General features: G+C 39.1%; 1 protein-coding gene across 1 annotated transcript in view; it reads right to left on the bottom strand.

The window, feature by feature from the left end:
• FBN2 (fibrillin 2) overlaps positions 1–24,527 on the bottom strand; it is a 247,755-nt gene that overhangs the window by 11,237 nt on the left and 211,991 nt on the right. Inside the window, exons 49-62 of the mRNA XM_074953067.1 lie at positions 22,640–22,765; positions 21,168–21,320; positions 20,170–20,235; positions 19,702–19,827; positions 19,451–19,570; positions 18,084–18,206; positions 17,366–17,497; positions 14,804–14,929; positions 9,586–9,792; positions 7,754–7,879; positions 6,981–7,103; positions 4,553–4,669; positions 3,734–3,862; positions 288–407 (exon numbers count right to left, since the gene is read on the bottom strand). Coding sequence (XP_074809168.1) covers positions 288–407; positions 3,734–3,862; positions 4,553–4,669; positions 6,981–7,103; positions 7,754–7,879; positions 9,586–9,792; positions 14,804–14,929; positions 17,366–17,497; positions 18,084–18,206; positions 19,451–19,570; positions 19,702–19,827; positions 20,170–20,235; positions 21,168–21,320; positions 22,640–22,765 — 1,794 coding nt within the window. The remainder of the gene's footprint in view (positions 1–287; positions 408–3,733; positions 3,863–4,552; positions 4,670–6,980; positions 7,104–7,753; positions 7,880–9,585; positions 9,793–14,803; positions 14,930–17,365; positions 17,498–18,083; positions 18,207–19,450; positions 19,571–19,701; positions 19,828–20,169; positions 20,236–21,167; positions 21,321–22,639; positions 22,766–24,527) is intronic.

A 24,527-nucleotide genomic window follows, 5' to 3' on the forward strand; every position in this document is an offset into this window, starting at 1 on the left:
TTACAGCTATTGACTAAAGTGCTAACTCTTTCCTAGCAAGGGCTTTACAGGCCTTCCCTGGAAATTATCTTGAATTTTTGTGTCTTTCCCTCCCCTTGCAAGGCAGTAACAGTCAGCTGACATGATTTGATGTAACTATACCCCTTTCAACTTCGTAAGTCAGAGAGGATCTACACAAGTTTAATGTAGGTACCTCTGAACCTAAAAGATGTTCATAGGGTTTTTTGAAAATCTAAGTGTTTCGTCGTCGTTATGTAACATCTGGGTCAAAAGGAGATCGTTCTTACCCACGCACTGATTCCACTGATAATGTTGAATGTATCCTTGTGGGCACCCACATCTGTAGCCACCCAGGATGTTCTGGCAGCCATGTTGGCACCTGTGGTTTCCATCACATTCATTCACATCTGCTCCCCCGTCCAAAAAAAAAGTAAAATGTGGAAGAAGAAATGGTTACACAAACTGCCTACAACAAGTAAGCAAACCAACCCCACACAACCACCACACACAACTTATTTCAATAACTATAATTAAAGGACCATACTTTATCCATAGAAGATTCTTCACCTAAGCTTGAAGCTGCATCTGTAATTTGGCTCCTTACACACACTAGTAAGTTCAGATGAAGCTTATGGAACTATTTGCTTTCATAAGAGTTGCAAGACTGGGCCCATGCACAGTAACTACATATGGTGTGTTGGGTACGTATTGGATACATGCACAGGACCTGATCCTGCAAAGTGCTGAGTGTTTCCTGGGAGGCCGATGTTCAGTACCTAGCAGGAGTGGGTTCTATAGGGCACAGTCCTGATGTTCTCTTTAAGATTTGTGTCTTCAATAACTATGTTCCTTCAGATAACTATTATATCTATTAAGTGCGATTATCAAGTTATGTAATTGCTGTATAAACTATCCAACACCTTGAAAAACATTGAATGCGCGTAGGACAAATTGCAGGGTTTTCAATGTCCCATGGAGTCCAGGAGCTCCATAAAATTTTGAGACATGCCTACATGATTTGGGAGTCTGTCCCATTTTTCAAAAGTGAGTCAGGAACATAGGCTCTTAAGTCACTTGGGTGCTTTTTGGAAATGTTACCCTTATGACCATTGTGTGCATCTGAGATGCAAATCCACATTTTTTTTTTTTTTTTTTACTGCAAACAGGCAAGAAGCTCTTAATGAAAGTATGTTATGCTTCAGTATGCTAGTATATTATGCTTCAGTATGTTATGTTCCAATATGCTGTCTGAATTGAAAACAAAGCCTTTGAACATAGTAATGCATCTGGGATGTTTTGCTTCAATAGAGGGGAACCTACGAGCGGCAGTTGTGAGTGAAGTGTGCAGGAATTTGCAGGACTGCTTGCAGACTTCCACAAACTCTGTAGAATTAGATTTAGAATAATTAAATAATATTATCAGAACTTCCTCCAGAACTGGGACTACGTGCCAAAACTTCCAGTCACAAGAGGGCATACATCCAGTTTCCAATAACTTGCTTTGCAAGGACTTTTTGTTGTTGTTGCTAGTCTGAAAGGCACTTAGAAATACAAACATGTAAAATAAGCACAGAGGTAATCTAATTTGTCTACCTATACGCAGTGAGGAAAGCCAAATTAAAAGGTTTCAGGGCTATGTGCGAAGAAAGGTGAAGGGGATGGCCATAAGGGAAAAGAGAAGGCAAGAAAACACTTCTGTATGAAAGGTTTCAGAGTAGCAGCCATGTTAGTCTGTATTCGCAAAAAGAAAAGGAGTACTTGTGGCACCTTAGAGACTAACAAATTTATTTGAGCATAAGCTTTCGTGAGCTACAGCTCACTTCATCGGATCCACTGAATGCATCCGATGAAGTGAGCAGTAGCTCACGAAAGCTTATGCTCAAATAAATTTGTTAGTTTCTAAGGTGCCACAAGTACTCCTTTTCTTTCTGTATGAAAGTCTCCTATTTGAAAAAATGTGCACATTCATTAAAAGTTTCACCTAACAGCAAGTTGTAAGCAGCCTAACAAATGTCAGGGAAAACATACTGTGTTCACTAGAATATCAAACTCCCAATTATATTTCTCTATCTCGTAATTAGAAATGTAATTTACTACTCGTGATCTCCAAAAATTTGAGGCAGACTTGCAGTGCTTGAAACTCAAATACTGTTTGTGGTGATTGACACTGCAGTCTTTTAATTGCTCTAGCTTTTGTGTATTACTCTGTAAAAACCCCAAACATGTAAGTAAATGGTTAGCATCATATTCACTATGACCAAAAAAGAGCACTCACGTGATATTTATTTTGTAGAAAAAAGGGGTGAAACATTGGTTTAGAACACCTTAACATGTTTATGTCTGACTCTTCCTATTCCAGCCATTTATAAACAGTGACTGGGAAAACACTTTTTATCATATTCTAAAAAGTTGCTTTATTTTATTGTCACACATTTCAAGCTAAAACCCTACCCCTGGGGCCCTGCATATTCCAAGATTCCTGTGGAAAACTGCTTCAAAATCCCAACTTTCATATAAAATAGAATGTTTCTAGTGCTTACGGTTGTGAAGATTATAATCTGTTCACTTTTTTAAGATTTACTGATGCAGTGTCACCTGCCTGAGCCTGGAGAGAGCCTAAAATAATAGCCATGGAATTTGGCATGTTTCCAAGATACCAGAGAATTCAGCATTTCTGCCGTGGAACTTTTCACTTTGCTGCCATCAGGCACCAATACTCTCGGTTTGTGCTGCCCTGTTGGGATCTGGCTGCAGCTGCCACCTATGCTCTAATTTTCCTACAAAGGAACTGGTTTTCAGTTAGAGCTTGTCAGGAAATTGTTTTCCATTTGGAATGGGGATGGCAAGTTGAAATGTCATATTTTGGGGAAGAGAAAATTGGAAAAAATGTTGGTTTGGGTCAACTGAAACTTTGAATTTAAACCATTTACAAAAATTACTCTAATTTGAAACAGAAATTTTTCCATTTAAAAATGTCAAAATGTGGTGTTTTGACAATTTCCAAACTGAACATTTGTTGAGTTGCGAAATTGATTGAAACCAAAATTTTTCTGTTAAATATTTTCACTGCTCCATGGAGTCAGAACTGGAGTCCAGCTTGCTCCCAGGAGTGTAGGCAAGCAGTTAGGCTGCCTGAAAAAAATGCGTAGTAATGGAGAAGATAAATTGCTCACCACTTCCTTGGTGCACATGGGAGGAGGGGCTGGGAAGCTGGTTCTAAGATGGGCTGCCTGGATAACATGAGAGCTGAGACTAAGGGAGTAAAGCTGGGCTGCCAGGAGAGCAAAACTTTAAACCTTAGCTTCAGAAATAATTGTTATATGTGTCTTTTGAGTATTTTCAATGATGAGCTAAACTGGGTGTGTTTACAGGTGTGGGGGCAGGAATGAAGGGTATTTTATGGAGAGAGCATACATTACTGTTGCAATGGAATGTGGGGGCTGCAGCCGAGAAGTTTAGTAGTAGCTGTGCTGCAGAGTACTCAGGGTTCTGCTTATGCTACTACTAGCAAATTGAACTGTGAGTGTGTACAACAAACCAGTAGGATACGTAAATTGTCGATACAAATCTTCTGAACTACATTCCTGGTTTTTTTTCCCTTGTCTGCTCTAAGGCTAAGTGTCTGATGTAGCAACTCACGCAAATACTCCATTTGACTTCAGTAGGACTACTCATATAAGAACGAACTGCAGATTTCTGCCTTAGCAGAGAATGTATGGCCCTCAAAATTTACCTTCACAGTTTAATCCAGTAGAATCCAGAGAGAAGCCTCTCTGACACTCACAGCTAAAACTTCCAGGTGTGTTTTGACAGATTCCTTTTGATCCACAAAGTGATGGCTGTGAACCACACTCATTGTTATCTAGAAAAAAATGCAGTGATTTTTAACAAAAAATATTTATACAGATACAGGAGGAGAAAGAAAGTACATAAGGGATGGGGTTAAGAGGTTACACATACAGGGTAAATATTCATACCTTTTTGTAGGTGTAGTTTGCACCTACTAAACTTGCCAGTGTAATTACTTAATTTGCAGACTTAGAGCCATAAATACTCAAATATTTGTGCTTGTACTGTGATTCAGTCTCTGGTGCAAAATACAGGTACAGATTGGGTGAGGAAAAAGGAGGGTTTTTTAAACATTTGACCCACTGTGTACACTACACATGAGGATGGCTTTAGTTGGTAAGATATATATGTTAAAGTTTTTAAAGACATCTGTAGCTATCAAGGGAAAGAAAAAATTCTTTAATCTGTTTTTGATTTTTTTTTTAAGTCAGATTTTAATATTTTACCTCTGTCTTCATGTGGGTACATTTAGAATTAATATACAGTAACTACCTACAAATAGTCACTACAAAAATGCTTATTGTAGATGAGCTTCAGATATTTTTGCTTTTCATAGTTATCTGCCTTTTTGAACTACTGAGAAATAAAATAGTCTGTATATTAATAAATCTGTGGTACAAAATAAATAGGCTCATATTAAGTATTGCCCTTGTTTTTATAACAAAGAGAAATGTACAGAAACTTAGTGTTAACGTGTTCTTACCAATACAAGCAGTGTGATGTTGAGTGAAGCCCGGTGGACATTTACATGTGAAGCCCCCAAGAGTGTTGACACAGAGGAACTGGCAGTTATGTTGTTTGGTTTGACATTCATCAAGATCTGAAAGTAGCAGATTTCTCTTAGTAAGACTCAGTGAAAAAGATGTAACCATGTTTGTTCTCTTTAAACAAGATCATCATGTGAAAGTACTTCCTTTTTAACTTAATATTAATTTCTTTATCACTTGAAGCATAAATCCATATTCATCAGGGAAGTACATGCTGGAGCAAGTTAAATAGTGTTGTCCCTGATTCTCTACTCTGTTAACAAAAAGTTACACATGTAGAACTAGTGTAATGAAGTGGCAAATCAGGCCTGTTGGTCAGAAAATGAGTGGCTGTCATGCACCTCAGGTAAATTAGCGTTAGCTTCCTCCTGCAATTGGAATTAGTGCAAGGCTTTTCCTGAGTCATTCTACTGTTTTTTTCAAATCCATGAATTTGGCATTCAATTTGGTATAAAAGTTGTACACCACTTATACCTGACATGCAACATATACCACCTTCTGTATCACCACTGACTTTGGACCAGAGATTTCCCTGGGAGCTGCAGCTGTTATATCACCTTTTGGAGTTGAGGGTATTTATTAGGGCTGTTGATTAATTGCAGTTAACTCATGTGATTAACTCAAAAAAATTAATCATGATTAAAAAACTTAATTGCAGTTTTAATCACACAGTTAAACAATAGACTACCAATTGAAATTTATTAAATATTTTGGATGTTTTTCTACATTTTCATATATATTGTATTCTGTGTTGTAACTGAAATCAAAGTGTGTATTATTTTTATTATAAATATCTGCACTGTAAAAATGATAAACAAAAGAAATAGTATTTTTCAATTCACCTCATACAAGTACTGTAGTGCAATTTACAATTGTAGATCTTTTTTGTTCCATAATAACTGCACTCAAAAACAAAACAATGTAAAACTTCAGTGCCTACAAGTCCATTCAGTCCTACTTCTTGTTCAGCCAATCAAGTTTGTTTACATTTACAGGCGATAATGCTGCCCTCTTTTGATTTACAGTATCACCAGAAAGTGAGAACAGGCATTTGCATGGCAGTTTGGTAGCTGGCGTTGTAGGGTCTTTATGTGCCAGATATGCTAAACATTCATATGCCCTTTCATGCTTCCATGCTGATGACACTCATTAAAAAAATGTGTTTATTAAATTTGTGACTAAACTCCTCGGGGGAGAATTGTATGTTCCCTGCTCTGTTTTACCCACATTCTGCCATATATTTCATATTATAGCAGCCTCGGATGATGACCCAGCACGTTATTTATTTTAAAAACACTTTGACAAAATGCAAAGAAGGTACCAATGTGAGATTTCTAAAGATAGCTACAGCACCTGACCCAAGGTTTAAGAATCTGAAGTGGCTTCCAAAATCTGAGAGGGATGAGGTGTGGAGCATGCTTTCAGAAGTCTTAGAAGAGCAACACTCTGATGCAGAAACTACAGAACACGAAATTAGAACACTAACCAGAAAATCAACCTTTTGCTGGTGGCATCTGACTCAGATAATGAAAATGAACATGCGTCAGTCCACACTGCTTTGGATTGTTATCGAGCCTGACCTGTCATCAGCATGGATGCATGTCCCCTGGAATGGTGGTTGAAGCATGCAGGGACATATGAATCTTTAGCGCATCTATCACGTAAATATCTTGCCACACCAACTACAACAGTGCCATGAAAATGCCTGTTCTCACTTTCAGGTGACATTGTAAACAAGAAGCGGGCAGCATTATCTCCTGCAAATGTAAACAAACTTGTTTGAGCAAATTGGCTTAACAAGAAGTAGGACCGAGTGGACTTTCAGGTTCTAAAATTTTACATTGTTTTATTTTTGAATGCATATTTTTGTGCATAATTCTACATTTGTAAATTCAGAGATTGCACTACATTACTTGTTTCAGAGTAGCAGCCGTGTTAGTCTGTATTCGCAAAAAGAAAAGGAGTACTTGTGGCACCTTAGAGACTAACAAATTTATTTGAGCATAAGCTTTCGTGTAGCTCACAAAAGCTTATGCTCAAATACATTTGTTAGTCTCTAAGGTGCCACAAGTACTCCTTCGCACTACATTACTTGTATTTTTCAATTCACGTAATACTATTTCTTGTTTTTTTTACAGTGCAAATGCTTGTAATCAAAAATAATTATAAAGTGAGCACTGTACACTTTGTATTCTGTGTTATATTTGAAAATGTAGAAAACATCCAAAAATATTTAATTAAATGGTATTCTATTATTGTTTAACAGTGTGATTAATTGTGATTAATTGCTTGACAGCCCTAGTATTTATAAAGTAGCCATCCCATAAAATAACGAATCTAGATGTAACTGACAACTTTTTTCACCTTTACATGTCTTTCCATCCTCTTGCAGGATGTAGCCACGGGGACATGAGCACTGGTAGCTTCCTTCTGAGTTCTTGCAGATAAAGTTGCATGGTTTTGGAGACTGGGAGCATTCATCAAGATCTAAGTAGGAGAATCAGTAATTAGTAAAAAATATTCATTTACTTACAAGGATGCTACTGAACAGCTGCACAAATAAATCTCTAATTTTTCCAAATTATTTTTATAATTCTTTCCTTGCTTCCTAATTGTCCTCTTCTTTACAGATGCAAGCTACCACTGAAGTAACCTGAGAGGGTGGATAACTGAAGCAATAGTGCATTTGCTTTGAGGATCAGCTAGAACAGTGAAACTAATTTCTAAAGACAAAGCCTCTCACTCAGGGCCACTGTGTGGTCCCTTTAGTCTTAATTAATGGTAACTTCCTGACATGTCCTTTCGAGCAATTTAATTATTAGCCTCTATGTGCCAAAAGCTTATTCCCCAAACCATGATTGGTCTGGTTAGTGGCCAGTTCAGTGGTATCTCATTCAGGTTGTTGCTGAAATATCACTAGGTTAGCAGAACTGTAATATGCTAAATCAGGTCTCAAGGCTCCCTAAAACTAAGTGTGAAGACAAAAATGTATTTTGTGAAGAGAGGAAGAGAGAATTTTAGTATTCTGAGGCTTTAAAGAATTTACCTGGGAATTTCACTAAGAAAATAAACATTTCATTTTTAAAAAAAATCTGTTGGATTAGCAAAAATACTAAACATTACAGTGATAACCTTACCCACACAGGATGTCCCACTTATTTCAGTGGTGTAGCCAACTTTACAAAAGCATCTAAAGGAACCCATTGTGTTGATGCATTGGCCATTTCTACACAGGTTTGGCATGACTTTACATTCATCAATATCTGGAGAGGAAATATACACGTCACCTTTTAAAATATGATTAAGCAGAAGCTCAGTAGTATCACATATGAATGTAGCATCTGCAGTCTAATTCAATCTAGAAACATCTAATTTTTAAAACCAAGCTCATTACCCCCCCTTTTGTTTTAAAATTCTCTCATTTGCCTTTTTTGAGAGCTGATAAAATGATCTTGTTCTCAGTGATAAACTCCAGCTTGCTGACCCTGATGGAATTACAGGACATTGAAACAGTACTGGGTGTATTCAGATTCCTTTTTTTACCCTAATATTCTACCTACTTTTCCACCAACATGCTTCTACTACAAACTCCTATTTCCTTACTTTGTCATTAGAGATGGGCCCAATCTAATCACCCTTCATATTTTTGTTAAATTCTGTTCTACATCTGGATCTGAACTCTGTAACTTGGTCCAACCTAATTCTCTTGCTAATATACTGAGAAACCAAGCTCCAGTTCTGCAAACTTAATTTACACAATGTCTATATTTAATAGAAGTGAATTTTCTTTAGATTATGTTAAAAGAAAGTCAAATCAATCGTAAGAATTAAAAACACGTTTATGCTTTCTTTGTAGAAATATGAAAAAATATGTAGATCATACAGTGAAACTATTGTGTAGCTACAGGTTTCAGTTGTTGATGCCTTTTGGCTCATGTGTATACCTTTTGTAGCATGTAACAGCTTCTAGACTGGGGTGGGCAATAATTTTCGTAGGGGGGGCTGCTCCACGAATTTTGGTAAGTCGTCATGGGCCGCACATTTCTACTATATTAATGGAGTAGGTGCGGGGTCTGGGAGGGAATATGGGTGGGTGCAGGAGGAGCTCCAGGTGGGTGCAGATTGCAGGAGACGGTGAGGGGTGTGGACTCTGGGAGGGAGTTTGGTATAGGAGGGGGTTCTGACCTGGGACGGGGGGTTGTGGTGGGGGAAGGGGATGTGAGGTGCAGGCTCTGGCCAGGAGGCACTTACCACAGGCAGCTCCCAGCCAGCGGCACAGTGGGGCGCTCCCGGCAGCGGCAGGCTGCTGCTGGCACATCTCCATGCGCCCCTTGGAGTGGGGGAGCGGGTCTCTGTATGCTGTCTGCGCCCGCAAGCGCCACCTCTGCAGCTCCCATTGGAGCTGTGAGGATGGTGCTGGGAGCAGCACATGGAGCCGTCTCCTCCTCCGTGCTAGAGGCACACAAAGACATGCTAGCAGCAGCTTGCCGCTTCCGGGACCAGTGTGGGGCCACAGCAGGCAGGCAGCCTGCCTGAACGCCCCGCTGTGCCATGGGACTTTTAGCGGTCCGGACTCGAGATCGCAAGGGGGCAGAGAAGGCCGGACAGAAATGTTAGACGGGCCAGATCTGGGCCGCGGGATGTATTTTGCCCACCCCTGTTCTCGACAGCTTTTAGCCTTTCAGTTTATTAGTCATTGTCTCCTGCTTTAGGACTCAATCCTGAAAATCCTTGCTTATGTAAATATTCCCACAGCAGGCACTAGGTAAGGATTTGTAGGTGCTGCCCATTGAAAAGCATATGAAATAAATTATTATTGAATGTATAGAAAATACCAAGCCGAGCAATTTTGCAGTAAACTTCAGAAATGCTGGTAACTTCAGCTAAATATCTCAGAGATTTAAGAAAGCATGTTACTTTCTGTGTTATCTTTGTCTATTTCCTCTCCTCTACCTCTTCCCACAATTACCTCTTCCATCTGTTGTATATCCTGGTCCATGTGGACACAGTTTCTTATACTGGGTGATTCCTGGCAGTGGACAAAGCTCACACTGGTTACCCCAGCCTCGCCCTCCATCACAGCAGCACTCTGACTTGGTGACAAGGTTACGGCTACTGGAAGCCATCTGGCACATTGTCTGTAAAACTTCAGCAAAGCAGAATCCTTGGCGGTTATCTGAAAGGAGAGAGTGGAGGGGTCAAGAAAGAATGTGAGCTCAATGTGTATTAAACAGGAAGTCTCACTGATACTGTTATGGTCCATTATTGTTACATATGAATGCGTTTAAAAGTGAACTAGAAAAGAAAACTGCAGTGAGCCCAGATTTATGTGCTGAGTGACTCTGATAGCAACCAGTCTTTGGGGAGCATTTAGCATATTAATATGGTTTATCTTACCTTACCCTAAAAATATTTTGACAATCTACTGCTCTTAAAGGGTTGCTAGGGCTCCCCCAAGTGAGTCAGTGGTTACGTGAGACCTGGTATCAGTTATGTCTCAGAATAATACATCCTGGAGCATCCCCCAGTAAACCTGGCAGAGCAGCTTACTTGTGTGAATGATAAAATAAACTGGCAAACTTAAATGTAAACATGGTCTTAGCATGCTAAATATCCCCCCAATTAGCATAATTTTTTACACAGACGATACCGACACTAGTAATAGGACCAGTGTCATCTGATTGATTTGTTAGTTAAAATGGAATGGATTTCCTTATTGCAGGCTGTTCTCTGAAAGTAGCTCTTTCACTGGCAAAATATTTCCTTTCATAGTAAAAATCAGGTGTATTTTACTAAAAGTGATACACCATGGATCATATGCATTCCTGGTTTGCACTGGCTTGTGGGAAGCATAGTATCTCCATCATACCCCTAAGCAGTGTAAGAAAATCCACCAGGAGGGACGTTTAGGAAGCAGAACACATTTTAACCTGTTCTCTGCTGGGGAACCCCGAAAGACACAGGGCTAAACTGATTCAGATGAACAGTTTCTGCTGGTGGGGCACTACTCAATCTTACGTTTGTTCTGTTAGTTACTGTGAGGGAGGACAGGTGACAGCAAATTGCCTGATCATCGTCTGTGCAAATCTACTGAGGAATAGAATCAGCAGGTACAAAGAGCTATAACTTACACTTCCCTGCATAAGTTAGGGTTTTTTTAGATATGCCTTTATTGTTCCCCTTAATTTGAACCACCAGCTATAATTACACAGTGATATTAAATGTTCTCTTCATTAAAAAATATAACCTGTAATACAGCAACTTTAGAGAGATTAACAAGATCCAATTTGGTTGGAAGAGAATTATTTTCTGTAAACATAGTGTATCTAGTTAGGTAAGAGAGGTTCCTGACTTAAAGCTTTTGAATTTCACTGTTTTAAAGAGGGTCTTACGAATCTTTATTAAGGAAATTAGGTAACTAATTGTGATATCCCAGCATACATCATGTGGTGATGTCATAGCTACCATGGAACACTGCTAGAAGGTGGACCTGAGTCATGGAATAAAGTCTGTGCTGAGCAGCAGATTTTAGTGTGGGGTATAATTTGAAATGTAAAGTATTTATATATTTTATTGAATATTACTTCAGTCCTTTAGGGAATTACTTTATAGCCTTTACCTAATAGTCCCGTATACATCCATTGTTTAAAGGAGAAAGGATTTTTTAATTACTTTATGAAAACTGGCTTTAATAATTGTAGCTATACAGAAAATTTTTCAGAAACCCGTAAACGACTTATGAGCCTAACTGCTAGTGGGTTTCAATGGGATTTAGGCTCCTAAATCATTTAGGTGCTTTTGAAATTTTTTACCCATAGTCATCTAACTAAATTTACTAAACACAAGCAATCATTGCTCTGTTTTTTCCCCCCACATAATTTTATTACAGTCCATATTTAGCTATCTTGAAATCTTACTGGGTTTCAGTCAGTCCAAAAAACTGTACAGAAGGCAATAAAGTCAAATGCAGTTACATTGATTAAAGCCTATGGCTATCAATTTTAATTCTGCTTATGCTTAACTAATTTAAATATCAGTAAAACTTTATACCTGTGACTGAATTTTCCTACTGTGGAGCCATACACTGAAAATGTCAATATGATTCACTTCCTTCTATATTCTAACTAAGAAATAACTGAAGTCAACTACTGCTCTACTAAATAGGTGTATTGTGCAAGAAATGTTGAAAGCTAGAGCTCATTGAGTACATTCTGACCTGGAGTTCATACAAAGCTTTGATTCATACTTAAACTAAATGGAACTCTGACACAAGATTGCACAATCTGATCAGCAAATGTATTGGGCTTTAATTATAAAGAAATACCCAGCACAATGCATTCAGTGATACCATGACCCTAAAAGCACTGAATGGAAACAGCACCAAGAACACTCTCCCAAAATGTAAATTTTTGAAAATATCTGTTCATATATTTAATTCAAAAGAGCAGTGTATTTCCTTGGGATTGATGTTGGACTATGATTAATAGCCTGAGCCATCCTCTTTCCATTTGGTCACTAATCAAGTTTGGGAAACACTGCTCTAGTAGAAAGCATATCCTGGCAAGGGCTTCCCTCATCTGGTGTTTTTTCTTGGCTCTTACCAGCTAGCCATCCAAGCAGAGATGCACAGATACCTTCTTTTTTCTAGTCTGCTACCAGCACCTTCATTTTAATGCCAGGTTAAATGGGGAAGCCTGATACGGATGATGTCATGAACTACAGAGATCACTGATCTGATATGTTGAGCAAAGGTCTCCATATTCTCAATGCAAATTTTAAGTACTTATGGTAGTTGGATGCAAATTTAGTGACAGAGGGCTAGCGCTACAAAGGGGTTTAGGCACCTAACTGCTACTTTAGGTGCCTAAATCCAAAAGTTAGATCGTTAATCCTCCCCCCCAAGCTGCTATCTAGCCCTATAGGCTCCTTAAGTCCCTAGACATTGTTTCCACTGACAGACACCTCAAATGCCTACATTTCTGCTGCTGGGCATGCACAAAGCCACCTGAGTCCTGATGCCTAGCACCTCATTCACGCCTAAGCCCCAGTGGGAGTCACAAACTAGGCATTCCCCTGCCTGCCTAATCCTCAAGGCTCGATCCAATAGGTATGCTGAGACGAGGGTGGTGGTGTTCCAGTAAATACTTAAATATTCACTGGAGTAGGGAGTTGAACCCAGGTCTTCCCCTATCTCAGGTGAGTGCCCTAACAGGAGAGATGGAGAAGAGACCCATCCCAGAGTATCCCATTGCGAGGGCACTCTCCTAGGAGGTGGGGCACAAGCCCTTCTCCACACCAGGCAGAACGGGAGTTTGAATCTAGGTCTCTAACATTCTGGTGAGTGCCCTACCCACTGGCAATAACTGACTAAAAGCACCACCACATACCCTCCTCCACCTCAGGCACCTAAGCCAGGTCAGCCCTAAATCCAGGAGAGAGTTTACAGCTGAAATGCCCAATTGGAGGGAGGCACCTCCTGTTTAAGCATCTAACTCCCTTTGAGGGGCAGGGCTTAGGCCACATCCCTCTCATCAGCATATCATATTGGCTAGTTAATGGGGGACTCTGCTCTAACTTTTCCCATGCGCAGTGTAGACAGCCTAGGTGCCTAAGTGACAGCGGCAGATCCCATTAGGCAGCAGGGTGCCTAAAAGTCAGATGTGGCAGCACCTAGTCTTAGTCCCCTCTTTAGCTAGCCTGGAATCCTCCTGTGTAGGATGGGGAAGGAGGGATATCAGTCCACCTGTTCAACCAGCTAGTCATGATGCTGATGGTGGTTGCATCGATGCTGAAGATCTGCTTGTATGTTTAGAACAGGGACTTAAATTATCACTGCAACTACATTTGGATGAAGACATTTCCCTTGAAAATGTTTCAAAAGCAGGATCATGAAATCCAGTTTCATTCAGTGGCACATTTACTCTTGAAGAAACTGATTTTCTGCATTTTTTGAGAGGAGCATAAATCCTTATATCTCAACAATTCTTGACAATCATTGTAGTTTGCTTTACAGGAATTATCTGGTTTCATCACTTCAGTTCATTCAATTGCTTTTTTTCCCGTATCACTTCTTAAAATGTTAAGCATTTTGAATCAGATAAATTCATACACTGATGTCTGGTAATACCAAAAGTATTAAATAATAACCAGTTGTTTGCTCTGTTGAATGGTAGCTTTCATGTTTACTAGTTAACATGGGAAACCCCTTTGTGAATTCAACAGTATGAAGACGGAAAAAATCCAAGATATTTTCAGCTGCCCTGCTATCTTCCAGAAGTTACTAGAATCTAACAAACTAAGCCCCTGCCTGACAGTCAACAACTTTAGTCACTCTCCTTTCTTCAGCATGCAATAATAGCTTCATCAACCACAGCTGCCCCTCTCCCCTGTTATCAGTGACTGCATTCATTTGCCTTCCTCTTTAGGTTATTAGACTATCCTAAAACTTTCTTATTGTTTCCAAGCAGGCATAAGATCCTTCAAGTTTGCATCACCTTCCTTTTAATTGTTTAGAATTTATTTAAAATGTTCATTTACAGACTGAAATTAAAGCCTATGACGTATAGAATTTTGCCAGTAACACTTCCTGTCCTTACTTTAAATGTTCATACTATAATAATCTCCATTTAGCAAAACAGTGAGTGAGGAAAAAACTGATCAAAATAGTTACTGAAAAGTAATGGCTTGTACATATATATATATATATATTTTTTTACACAAAACTGTACAGTAGAACAGATCTAACATTAAAATTCTGTAGCAGCAGTATCTGGCTCATAAATGGAATAATTAGAAATATATTGCTCTTAAAGTGAGATTTATTATTTAACATTGCATATAGGGTAAGCAAGGCTGATGCTAAACTATTTTCCTTTGGCATGAAACCACCATTTGATGTCATTTTTCCTGACTGTTAATTATCATTTTTTCCAGAAATAAAATAAATCATTGTTTTCTCTTTGAAAACTCAATTTATCTTAATCCTGAAAAACAGATCAAGGATCATTATTTAATCTGTTATACACACAGCCAAGAGATGTGTGAAGTACTCAGGGTCTGCATTATTGGTAGAAATCTTAGCAAGCAGTGCTTTTATTTTTTTATTTAAATATTCCACCTCCATTTTATTGCACTGAGTTTATACTTTTTCATGTAATGGGAAATGTATGCCAAGGAAATCAACTTACCAAGGCACTCAGTGCCTGATGGGCTTGACTGGAATCCTTCATTACATTCACACCTGTAGCTTCCAATAATGTTCACACAGCGACCATTTTCACAGATACCTGGCTTGGTACGGCATTCATTTTCATCTTTACAAAAATATCACACATATACACACAATAAATGTGATTTAAAACTTATCTGAATTGACAGACTAAAAACCTGTTTGTCAGAGTTATTTACTCAGCAGGCAAAAAAAATTCAAACATTTCGGTAACTAATACATTCATATGGCCAAAAGACAGCTGAGTAAACCTCCAAAAGCTGATGTTCACTCTTCTGTTGAGAACTGAGCACACTATGTGCTTTGAAGGAGGTATGGAAAAATATAGCAACTTAGAAAGATAAACCTTGTCAATTTTCTACCAAATATAGTAAGTTTTCAATGAACCATGGCATAAGCCAACTGCACTACAACTCTGTCTAGCAATTAGCATTACAATGAAATTTAATACACTAGTGAAGAGAGTCATTCAAAATAAAGTAGTGAGAGCCATTAAGAAACAGAAAGTTAATAGTTAAAGAGTATGTCACATGACCACGATTCTATAAAATGTGCCTGTTCAGGAAGGGCACCTAAACACGTGCTTAAGTCAGTAAGAACTAAGTATGTGCTTAGGCGCCTTTCCTAAAATAGGGTTTATAATCCCAAAGTGTCTGCTCCTTCCTTTTCCCATATTAGCTTGCAAAAAACAAATTGATACCATAATTTCCATAGGTGCTTAAAAGAACACTGGAAGGTTTGGCTGCTCAGGGCAAAACAGAAGTAGGTTTGAATCCAACAGCCATCTCTCTTATAAAGGCACAATTCTTGATTTCTTACTAGCAAATAGACTGATGCTTTATGATTAAAGAAGACTGTTTTCCTTGAATGCGCAATAAAATAAGAAGAATTCTGTAAGGAGAGATTTTACCAGGATGGATGTTTAAGAGAACTAAAAAATTACTATTTTTTTATACTTGGAGATAAATTCCAGTATTTTTTGTCAACATAGAAAGCTTCAGAATGTCAACGGACTTGCAAAATTACAAGGGAAAAATTCTGATTCCAGACACAGCAGCACTTGGCAAGATCTATCTATTTTCCCTCTAAACAAATTACAGTAATGGTCAAGGGAAGCTGTTTGCCGATTCATCTTAAGATGAGAGAATTATTCTGAATTGTGATGGTTTTTAATTTCTATGAATTCTTTGCTGCTGATGGCTGGAACAAAATGTTTGTATTTTGCTCTAGATTGTTACCCCTTAACTCTGAAAAAGCTGGATACATAAAATATAAAGAAAAGGAGTACCTGTGGCACCTTAGAGACTAACCAGTTTATTTGAGCATAAGCTTTCGTGAGCTACAGCTCACTTCATCGAAAGCTTATGTTCAAATAAATTTGTTAGTCTCTAAGGTGCCACAAGTACTCCTTTTCTTTTTGCGAGTACAGACTAACACGTCTGTTACTCTGAAACCTACATAAAATATAATTTCTCTACTATTAATACACATTTTTGCAAATATATAATTTCATATTTACCTACAATAATTATTCTACTTTTATTATTCATATTTAGAGAACTATTAAAAGAGATGCCATTTGGCTAACTAATTAAAGGCTTTCATGGGTAGTCAGAGTAATTTTAAGACTTAATTCTTACAACCCTATACACTGAAAGCAAAGGTGGGCCACACAAAAAAAGAAACAAAAATAGTCTTAATGGCCAAATTCAGCAACTCTTATTTATGGTAAGTAGTCCTGAGATCACTGGGACTTCTAGTGTAAGAATTACTCACTGTAAAGATTAGAGAATCAAGCCCTAAAATAAGGAAAGACTGGATGGAACAGGGTTAGAGTAGACTTGTCAAGTGGAACGTTCAAGAGGCCTTGTGTCTCCATCCTCATGAACAGATGTTTGGGTATATGTAGCTGAGCACAGATGCAATCCGTACTTCTGTTTTTGTGCCTACAAAATATTACAGATGCCGTTCTGAGTAGTTGTGCCTCTAATTACTACATCTAAACCACAGTCAAGTAGCAAAGGGTGTAATTAATTAGCACCTAGCTGCCATTTATGACTTTGGAGGTCTCCCTGTTAGCATACAATTCAATAATTCACAATTTTAGCAGGAGGTTTGGATGGGTAAAATTGTGCAAAAAATTATCCCCTTTAGTGTTTCAATGCAGAAAACAACCAAGTCACAAAAGGATAATAATATCCCTTAAGGAGTTGGCTTTTTCCAAAAGATAACGGGAGTTGGCTCAAAGTCAGAGTAACAACTTTATACCAATACTCCAGAGTCAAGCAGTACAACACAGAGTAAATTTTCTGTATCTCTTTGTGTTTAAAAATTTCCACCCTTGGACTGCTTGAGAGAAATATGACTCTGGTTATCTCAATTACTTTCCAAAGAAATATATAATTCTGACACCTAACCATAGTATGCTCCGACTAGTTATTTTCCAAATGTACTTGTATATTATAAACTTTTCATTTTAATATTGGAGCAATATATGAAGTGTTCCCTTCCCAAGCCTTACCCATGCAGCCTTCTCCATCAGGTCTACGGGTCATTCCAGGAGGGCAGATACACATGAAGGTGCCAATCAAGTTTTTGCACATCATGCCTCTTGATTCACAGTCATGGAGACCTTCAACACATTCATCCAGGTCTGAAAAAAAATGTAGTATATGTTGTATTTCAAATAAAGACCTAGTATGAATGCTTTCTCGTAGGTTCAGTTGTAGAAGACAACTAGTATTTGTTGTTCAGAAAATATAATTTTTATTTTTCTTCTTAACCCCAAACTGTTTTTATTAAGAGTAAACAAGGTGACAGGCTACTTGGGAGGGTTGGGGGGGTGGGGAGAGGCATGTGAGCACTGCAATTAATCAAAAGCCTGAGAGCCCTTGTAATTTGCATAAAATTAAGCAAATAGCAGCTACCTTCATCTTTAACACTGTTACAGAGAGGACATCTTCCAGCATGAAATGCTCCATCTTGATCTAAGTTTTTGTGACAAGTGGAGACAACAAGGGCCCACCAGGTGATATTCTGTCTTGGACACAATGCTGAGTGTATCAATTTGGTGCATCATATGGTAGGTCCTGCTGCAACATTTTATTAAAAAGGCTGGATATAGGATGCACTGAAGAAAAACTTTTGACCATACTTTGTCTATTACTGGGTAACAGGCATTGGGAAAAATTACATTTCAATAGCCATTACTTTCTAAAACTTTTTTTAAAGTTAATTACCTTTGCACATCTTTTGGTCTTCTCTCAGTTCATAGCCAACCGGACAGGTGCATTCATAGAAACCGTAAGTGTTGATACACCGAAAAGCACACAGCAAAGGGTTCTGAGCACACTCGTTTATGTCTGAATAGTAAGGAAAAGGGAGACTGAATGCTATGTTCCAGCTTAATTGTAATAGCACCACTGGAACTTTCTTTATACCCGTATTTTCTGTGTTACCATCTAAAAAGTGTTAGAAATCAATGCTTCATTCTGGGAATTTTTTTGTGTATTTCTGAGGCAGCATAAACAAAAAATAAATGTATCCAGGGTATCCTCATATATATTGCATTTTGTAACATATACACTTCTAAAGCCACCTTTAAGGTTAGAGTTGTAGGTGTTTTTGTATTTTGGTTTGTTTTGTTTTTGGCTGGGATTTTACTATATGGAACTATTTACAATAGACAGTCTTTTCAAGGATGCGATAAGCCAGCATTTCCCAAGCTTCTGAAAGCTAAGTCCCTATTCAGGAAAATAAACTAATCATGCCCTCCTTCAGACCCACCATGTGTTGTTAAAGGCCTATCCAAAATGTATAGATCTTCATAATATGATCCTCTCTCTTTGCTTTCTTACATGTTTTGTTGAGCAATGAAATAGTTAATGTTGACAAGTAAAGTATTATTAGTGGCATTTGACTTAGCACCCATTGAAATAAATGGGGCAAGTCACACTCCAAAGCTATTGTGTCAGGTTCTCTGCAAACTCAGGCAAACACTTTTGAACCAGTTACACTCTGGTCACATTTCCAAGGTTTTCTTTGCGACTATAACAGCTAGACCCTTATTTTCAAATTAAAGCTGAGACTCTGGAGAACAGTTGAGTAGCCTATCTATGTCCCTTCTCTCCCTCCATCTCTGCAGGCCACACCCTAAAATTTGGGAAAAACTAACAAGCAGCGTATTTGACTAATAAAATGAACACTCACATGCCACATTAATGGCCGTTACAATGTATTGATGAGGAAATTTAAGAGGTTCAGTTATTCTTAGAAACACTTCTATCAGGTAACATATTTCTCTAGAGCTGGGTGAGGAGAAAACTTTTCCTTCAAAAGGAATGTTAGCAGGGTTACACTGCACCACACACTAGCTAGGTCATGAAAAGTGCTATTTTTGCAAAAATTTCTTTTATACAGCTCATTTCAGAACCCTAGACTTTATTTTTCATTGGCATATTTCAAGAGGAGAGATTCCTTTTAACTTATAACTTTGACTTTGTAATAAAAACCCAATACACACATTACGATAGCGCAAACGCTGGATGGAAAATAAAATAAATATAAGAGAAAAAGAGGAGGTAAAATGGAGGAAATCATGATTTACCTTCACAATTCATCATTGGGCCTGGCTCAAACCCTTCATGACAGTTACATTCAAAACTACCAATCACATTAGTGCATGTGCCATTTCCACATGGATTGCCAATCGAACATTCATCAGTATCTAGGATGAAATAAATAAAACACAAACTTCAGAGAACTGGGACACAGGCTAAGTGGTATTTTAAGTTTATGAACTTTAAGCATTGCTATCCTTGCAATGTACAGTCTGCCTAATGTAGAATCAGTACTTACCTACACAGTGCACTCCAGTGTAATCTAAGTTGTATCCCATTGGGCACTCACAGCGGAATGATCCATCAGTGTTGATACAGTGACCATTTGAACAAATGCCTGGGCTCTCAAGACATTCATTGACATCTGAAAAATAGAAAACCATGTAAACTATTATCTTTCAGCTGTAAAACTCGACTATTTTTATATTAAATATTACATTTCTAATGAAAAGCAGGAAATGACCAAAAAGTAAGCATCTTGTTCTATATGTCTTGGGCCAAAATATAACTATGCAGTTTCAAAAATAGAATATATCTTGTAAGCTTTCTCAGTGCTCCAAAACTTCTTTCACCCTTGAAAACAAAACAAAAAAAACACAAAATAAAAAAAAGCTTTACCAGAAAGAACAAAACAGCATTACCCAATAGCGCCTCACTTAACTGGGAATTAAAGATTTTCTAAGCAGTGTCAGAAATAAAGCAATACCTTCCCGTGTATCATCAATCCCAGGGATGGTTCCGTGGCCGTAGGGACACAAATCCTGGAAAGCAACTGTATAGGAACATTTTCAACAATTATAAACAAACATGCTAAATGGATGAAAGTGATCAAAACCATTAAGGCAGCTGAATTTAATTAACACCAATGAAAAAGAGCATGTTTTGGATAGATATTCTTACCATATATTTTCCCTGTTATTGAGTTGCATTTTTCCCTTCTTGCTAGTTTCAACTGCAACATCCTTTACTAGTATTAAGCCTGAGTAATTGTGTCAGTCTACAGAGCAGCTTTCTTAGCTAGGGTTACCATATTTGAACATTCAAAAAAGAGGACACTGTATGCAGGGGGGAAATTTTGCTCGTGCCCCACCATCCCTGGCCCTACCCCAAATCCACCCCTTCCCCGCTCTCATTCCAACCCCTTTCCCAAAATCTCCACCCCCATCCCCCAAATCCCCGGCCCCGCCTCCTCCCCTGAGCGCGCCACAGTCCCCCTCCCCCCCCGCTACACAAAACAGCTGTTTCGTGGCGCAAGCACTGGGAGCTAGGGGGGAAAAGCGGGCACTCTCTTGAGTGATCAACATTCACTTTCTTTCTTGAATGATCAACTCTTCTTTGGGGAAAAATAATAATGGCAAAATCCCGGACGTTTTTTGATATTTAAAAATTCCTCACGGACGGTGATTTAAGAACCAAAAAGCTGGACGTGTCTGGGAAAATACGGACATATGGTAACCCTATCTTAGCACATAATCATTTAACGCTTCTCCCTCAGTTTGTTTAGTGTAAACCAAACAGTAGGGTAACAAACCAAATGCCAGTGACAGCTTTTGTGTTTCTGGGCACTAACCCACATTTTGCCTTTCCTCCTGTCCCAAAGCAACAAGAACTACTGCCGGAGGCTAATTTACAGCTGTGCAGAGGCACTATTTTGACTTCACATTTTAGTCTTTTCCTACACGTATTATAAACCATGATGTATACCTTCTTCTTCCTTGGGGCAGAGCTCACAAGGGTCACCCCATCCCTCTCCTGGCATCTTACTACAGCAACATTTTGCCTTGGTGGTGTTGAAAGCCTTTGGGACAGAGCACTTCCCATTTTCAAAGTTAGTAAAACAGAAGCTCTGCCGGGTATCTAGAAAAACAAACAAAAAAAGCAACAGTAATAAGCTAGGTATGTAAAAAACCCACACATTCTATATGACAGACTCCTGCCTGATTAGAGAAGAATGTATCAGAAAATGAAAGTGATAATTCTAGGCCTGAGTTTCACCATTATTTTATGGAATACATCTCCCACCCAGACAACAGGATACCAACGCTTTTATCCACAACTGCTGTCTGCTGCATTCAGGGTTGAAGTGAGGACTAAGGGCTTGTCTATACTTGAAATACTACAGCAGTGCCACTGCAGTGCTGCAGCTGTGCCGCTGTAGCACTTCAGTGTAGATACTACCTACACTGAGGGGAGGGATTTTCCCATCGTCGTAGGTAATCTACCTCCTCGAGAGGCAGTAGCTAGGGTCAATGGAAGAATTCTTCCATAGACCTAGCACTGTCTATACTGGGGTTAGGTTGGCTTAACTACGCCCTTCAGAGATGTGGATTTTTCACATCCCTGAGCAACATTGCTGGGTCAACCTAACATTTTAGTGTATACCAGGTCTAAGACTTTCTTGCACATTATTCACTCTCTGCAGGACAGCAGGGACCATCATTACAAAGGCAAAAAATACCTCCACTCCTGCCTTTACAGCTCCTCAAAGCCCCAGACTCTGCCAGCCTGGGGAACAAGGAACTGAGCTCCAGACTCAAATGTAGTTTTCCTTCAAGTAAAGTAGTATTTTTGGAGTACACAAAGAAAAGGATTTCTTGCAAAATTTGAAGGCAAGTTTCCTGTCATGCCTAGCATTTGCTGGATGCAGCAGAGCATGGTGCTAATCATGATTGTCTGCCCTAGACCCTGGCCCAGTGCTAGTTCCAGCAGGACTGTACACCATCTTGGCAGAGGTGAATGGCATCCCAAAGCTGGGGCTGTGGGGAGAAAGGTGTAGAAGCCAGTGTAGAAGCTCATACACTGTGCCTCCCATGCTATTTATAACCACAAAGGGAGCCTATCTGGGCAGGGAATCCACCCTTAAAAGAACCAATGAGTTCTTAGTTTTATAAAAAGGATTAAAGGACACAGTGACTGTTGGTTGTATTGCTAAGTTGTACCAGAAGGTAAGAGAGATTTATTGTCTTCCGTAGAGCATGGCGCACCATGTGACAAACATTTATTTTACTGGGAGGACCTAATCAATTTAGTTTTAACATAATAAACTTGTAATAAGAGCATGACATGGCAACAATCCTGACAACCAGTGTGAGGTTACTAAAGAGTCCCCACTCTTCTTGCAAAGTTTCTGTTAACTATTGCAGTCAGTGATAACATGCTTTAACCCTGCAACTTACCAAAACACCTTCGTCCATTGTCAGACAGCACAAAGCCTATGGGACAGATGCATTGAAAGCCTCCTGGAGTATTAGTGCAGGAGCCAAAGAGACAGATGTTGGGGTCTTCATTGCACTCATCAATATCTGCAAAATAATAGGAGAAAAGATTCATCATTAGCCCACCTGGAATCAATTTTGTGTATTTCTTTGATATCTGAAAAGATTTGACTTCAGCCACACTCAGTACTCTGTTCAAGCAGCAAAACAGACACATTAAAGCTCCCCCTTCTTTCCTTTTTAAAATAGTGATTGAAATGTGAAATTTTCCACTTGTTTATTGGTTTTCATTATCCCGTACAGTTCTAACAGGGTCTGCTTTTTGTCTTCTGAATCTGTACCCTTCCTGTGCCATCAGACGTCACTTTGGGCATGTCTTATTGATACTATAAACGTTAAATGTTTTCAAACCACAATGGGAGCAGATATTTTAGGACAAGGGGGAAAAAGATTCTTTGGAAACATGAAACATGAAACAAAGAAGAGTTTTAAAAAGGTGTTTTTTTTCCAAGTTCTGAGTGAGTCTAAATGTGAAACTGCATTCTAAATGTTCTTGCCCGACTTCAGAAAGAATGGAGCCCCCATGGCACATGCACACATTAATATTTATGAATGTTTTCTGCAGCCACTATTGATTTGTAGTATATACAAATGTTTCTTTTAAACTCTTCACTTTCAATCACTTTAAAAAAAAAACACAACTAGGTATGTTTAAACATGTGGGATTTAAACATGTTATAAGTTAAACAAAGAAAAATAAAGGAATTTTTACTCTACTACAAATACTTTTTAAGTTCTAGTTATGAAGTAAGATATGAACAGAGGAGAAGCAAATGGAGGGAGTTTGCCTGGGGGGAGAGCCCACACAGGATTTTGCCTTTCAAGCTTCTGGGAGCAATAAATACATCTGAAGAGGCTCTTGATACATTACAAGGCAGGAAATATAGATAGTGAGGTTGGCTGTTGAAACCTGCATAGGATGTGCCATGTTCTCCTGGACGATAGAAGTGACTTTGTCTGTACAAAGTGCAAGCTGGTCTCCATACTGGAAGAAAAAGGTTAGAGGACTAGAGACCCATGTAATAACCCTGCATTGCATCTAAGAAAATGAAGACTTCTTAGCTAGAAGTCAGGATTTGGTACTGCGGGCACAGCATGCCAAAGAATTGGAGAAGGCAGCATGGGGGGGACTGAAGAACAAGGAAGAAAATTGGGAGCATGTTCCTCGAAAAGAAGAAAAAGAGGAGAACCAATATACCCCCAACACGGATAAAGGTAAGCAACTTTCAGGCTCTCTGCACAGGTACTACTGCTGAGAATGCCTTGATAGGGTCACCTCAGGGAAGGGATCAGAAGAAGACCCCCGTTGACTGGAAGGCATGGGATGCATTGTCCTAAAGATGGGGGTTCCACGACCACCACTCCCAAGAGGAGGAGAAGGGTGGTGGTGGTTGGGGACTCTCTCCTAAGGGAGACAGAATCATCCATCTGCCATCCAGACCAGGAATCCCGACAAGCGTGCTGCTTGCCTGGAGTTAGAATTCAGGATGTGACTGAGAGTCTCCCAAGACTCATCAAGCCCTCGGACCACTACCCCTTCCTACTTATCCACGTGGGCACCAACAATACTGCCAAGAATGACCTTAAGTGGATCACTGCAGACTACATGGCTCTGGAAAGAAGGATGAAAGAGTTTGGGGAACAAGTTGTGTTTTCGTCCATCCTCCTTGTTGAAGGAAAAGGTCTAGGCAAGGACCATCGAATTGTGGAAGTAAATACGTGGCAATGCAGGTTGTGTCAGTCCAGGAAAGAGGATTACTATGCTGGGCTGGGCTCCATCTATCAAGTA

Source organism: Natator depressus, chromosome 5 (assembly GCF_965152275.1).
Source record: "Natator depressus isolate rNatDep1 chromosome 5, rNatDep2.hap1, whole genome shotgun sequence".
In the NCBI taxonomy this organism is placed as follows: Eukaryota; Metazoa; Chordata; order Testudines; family Cheloniidae; genus Natator; species Natator depressus.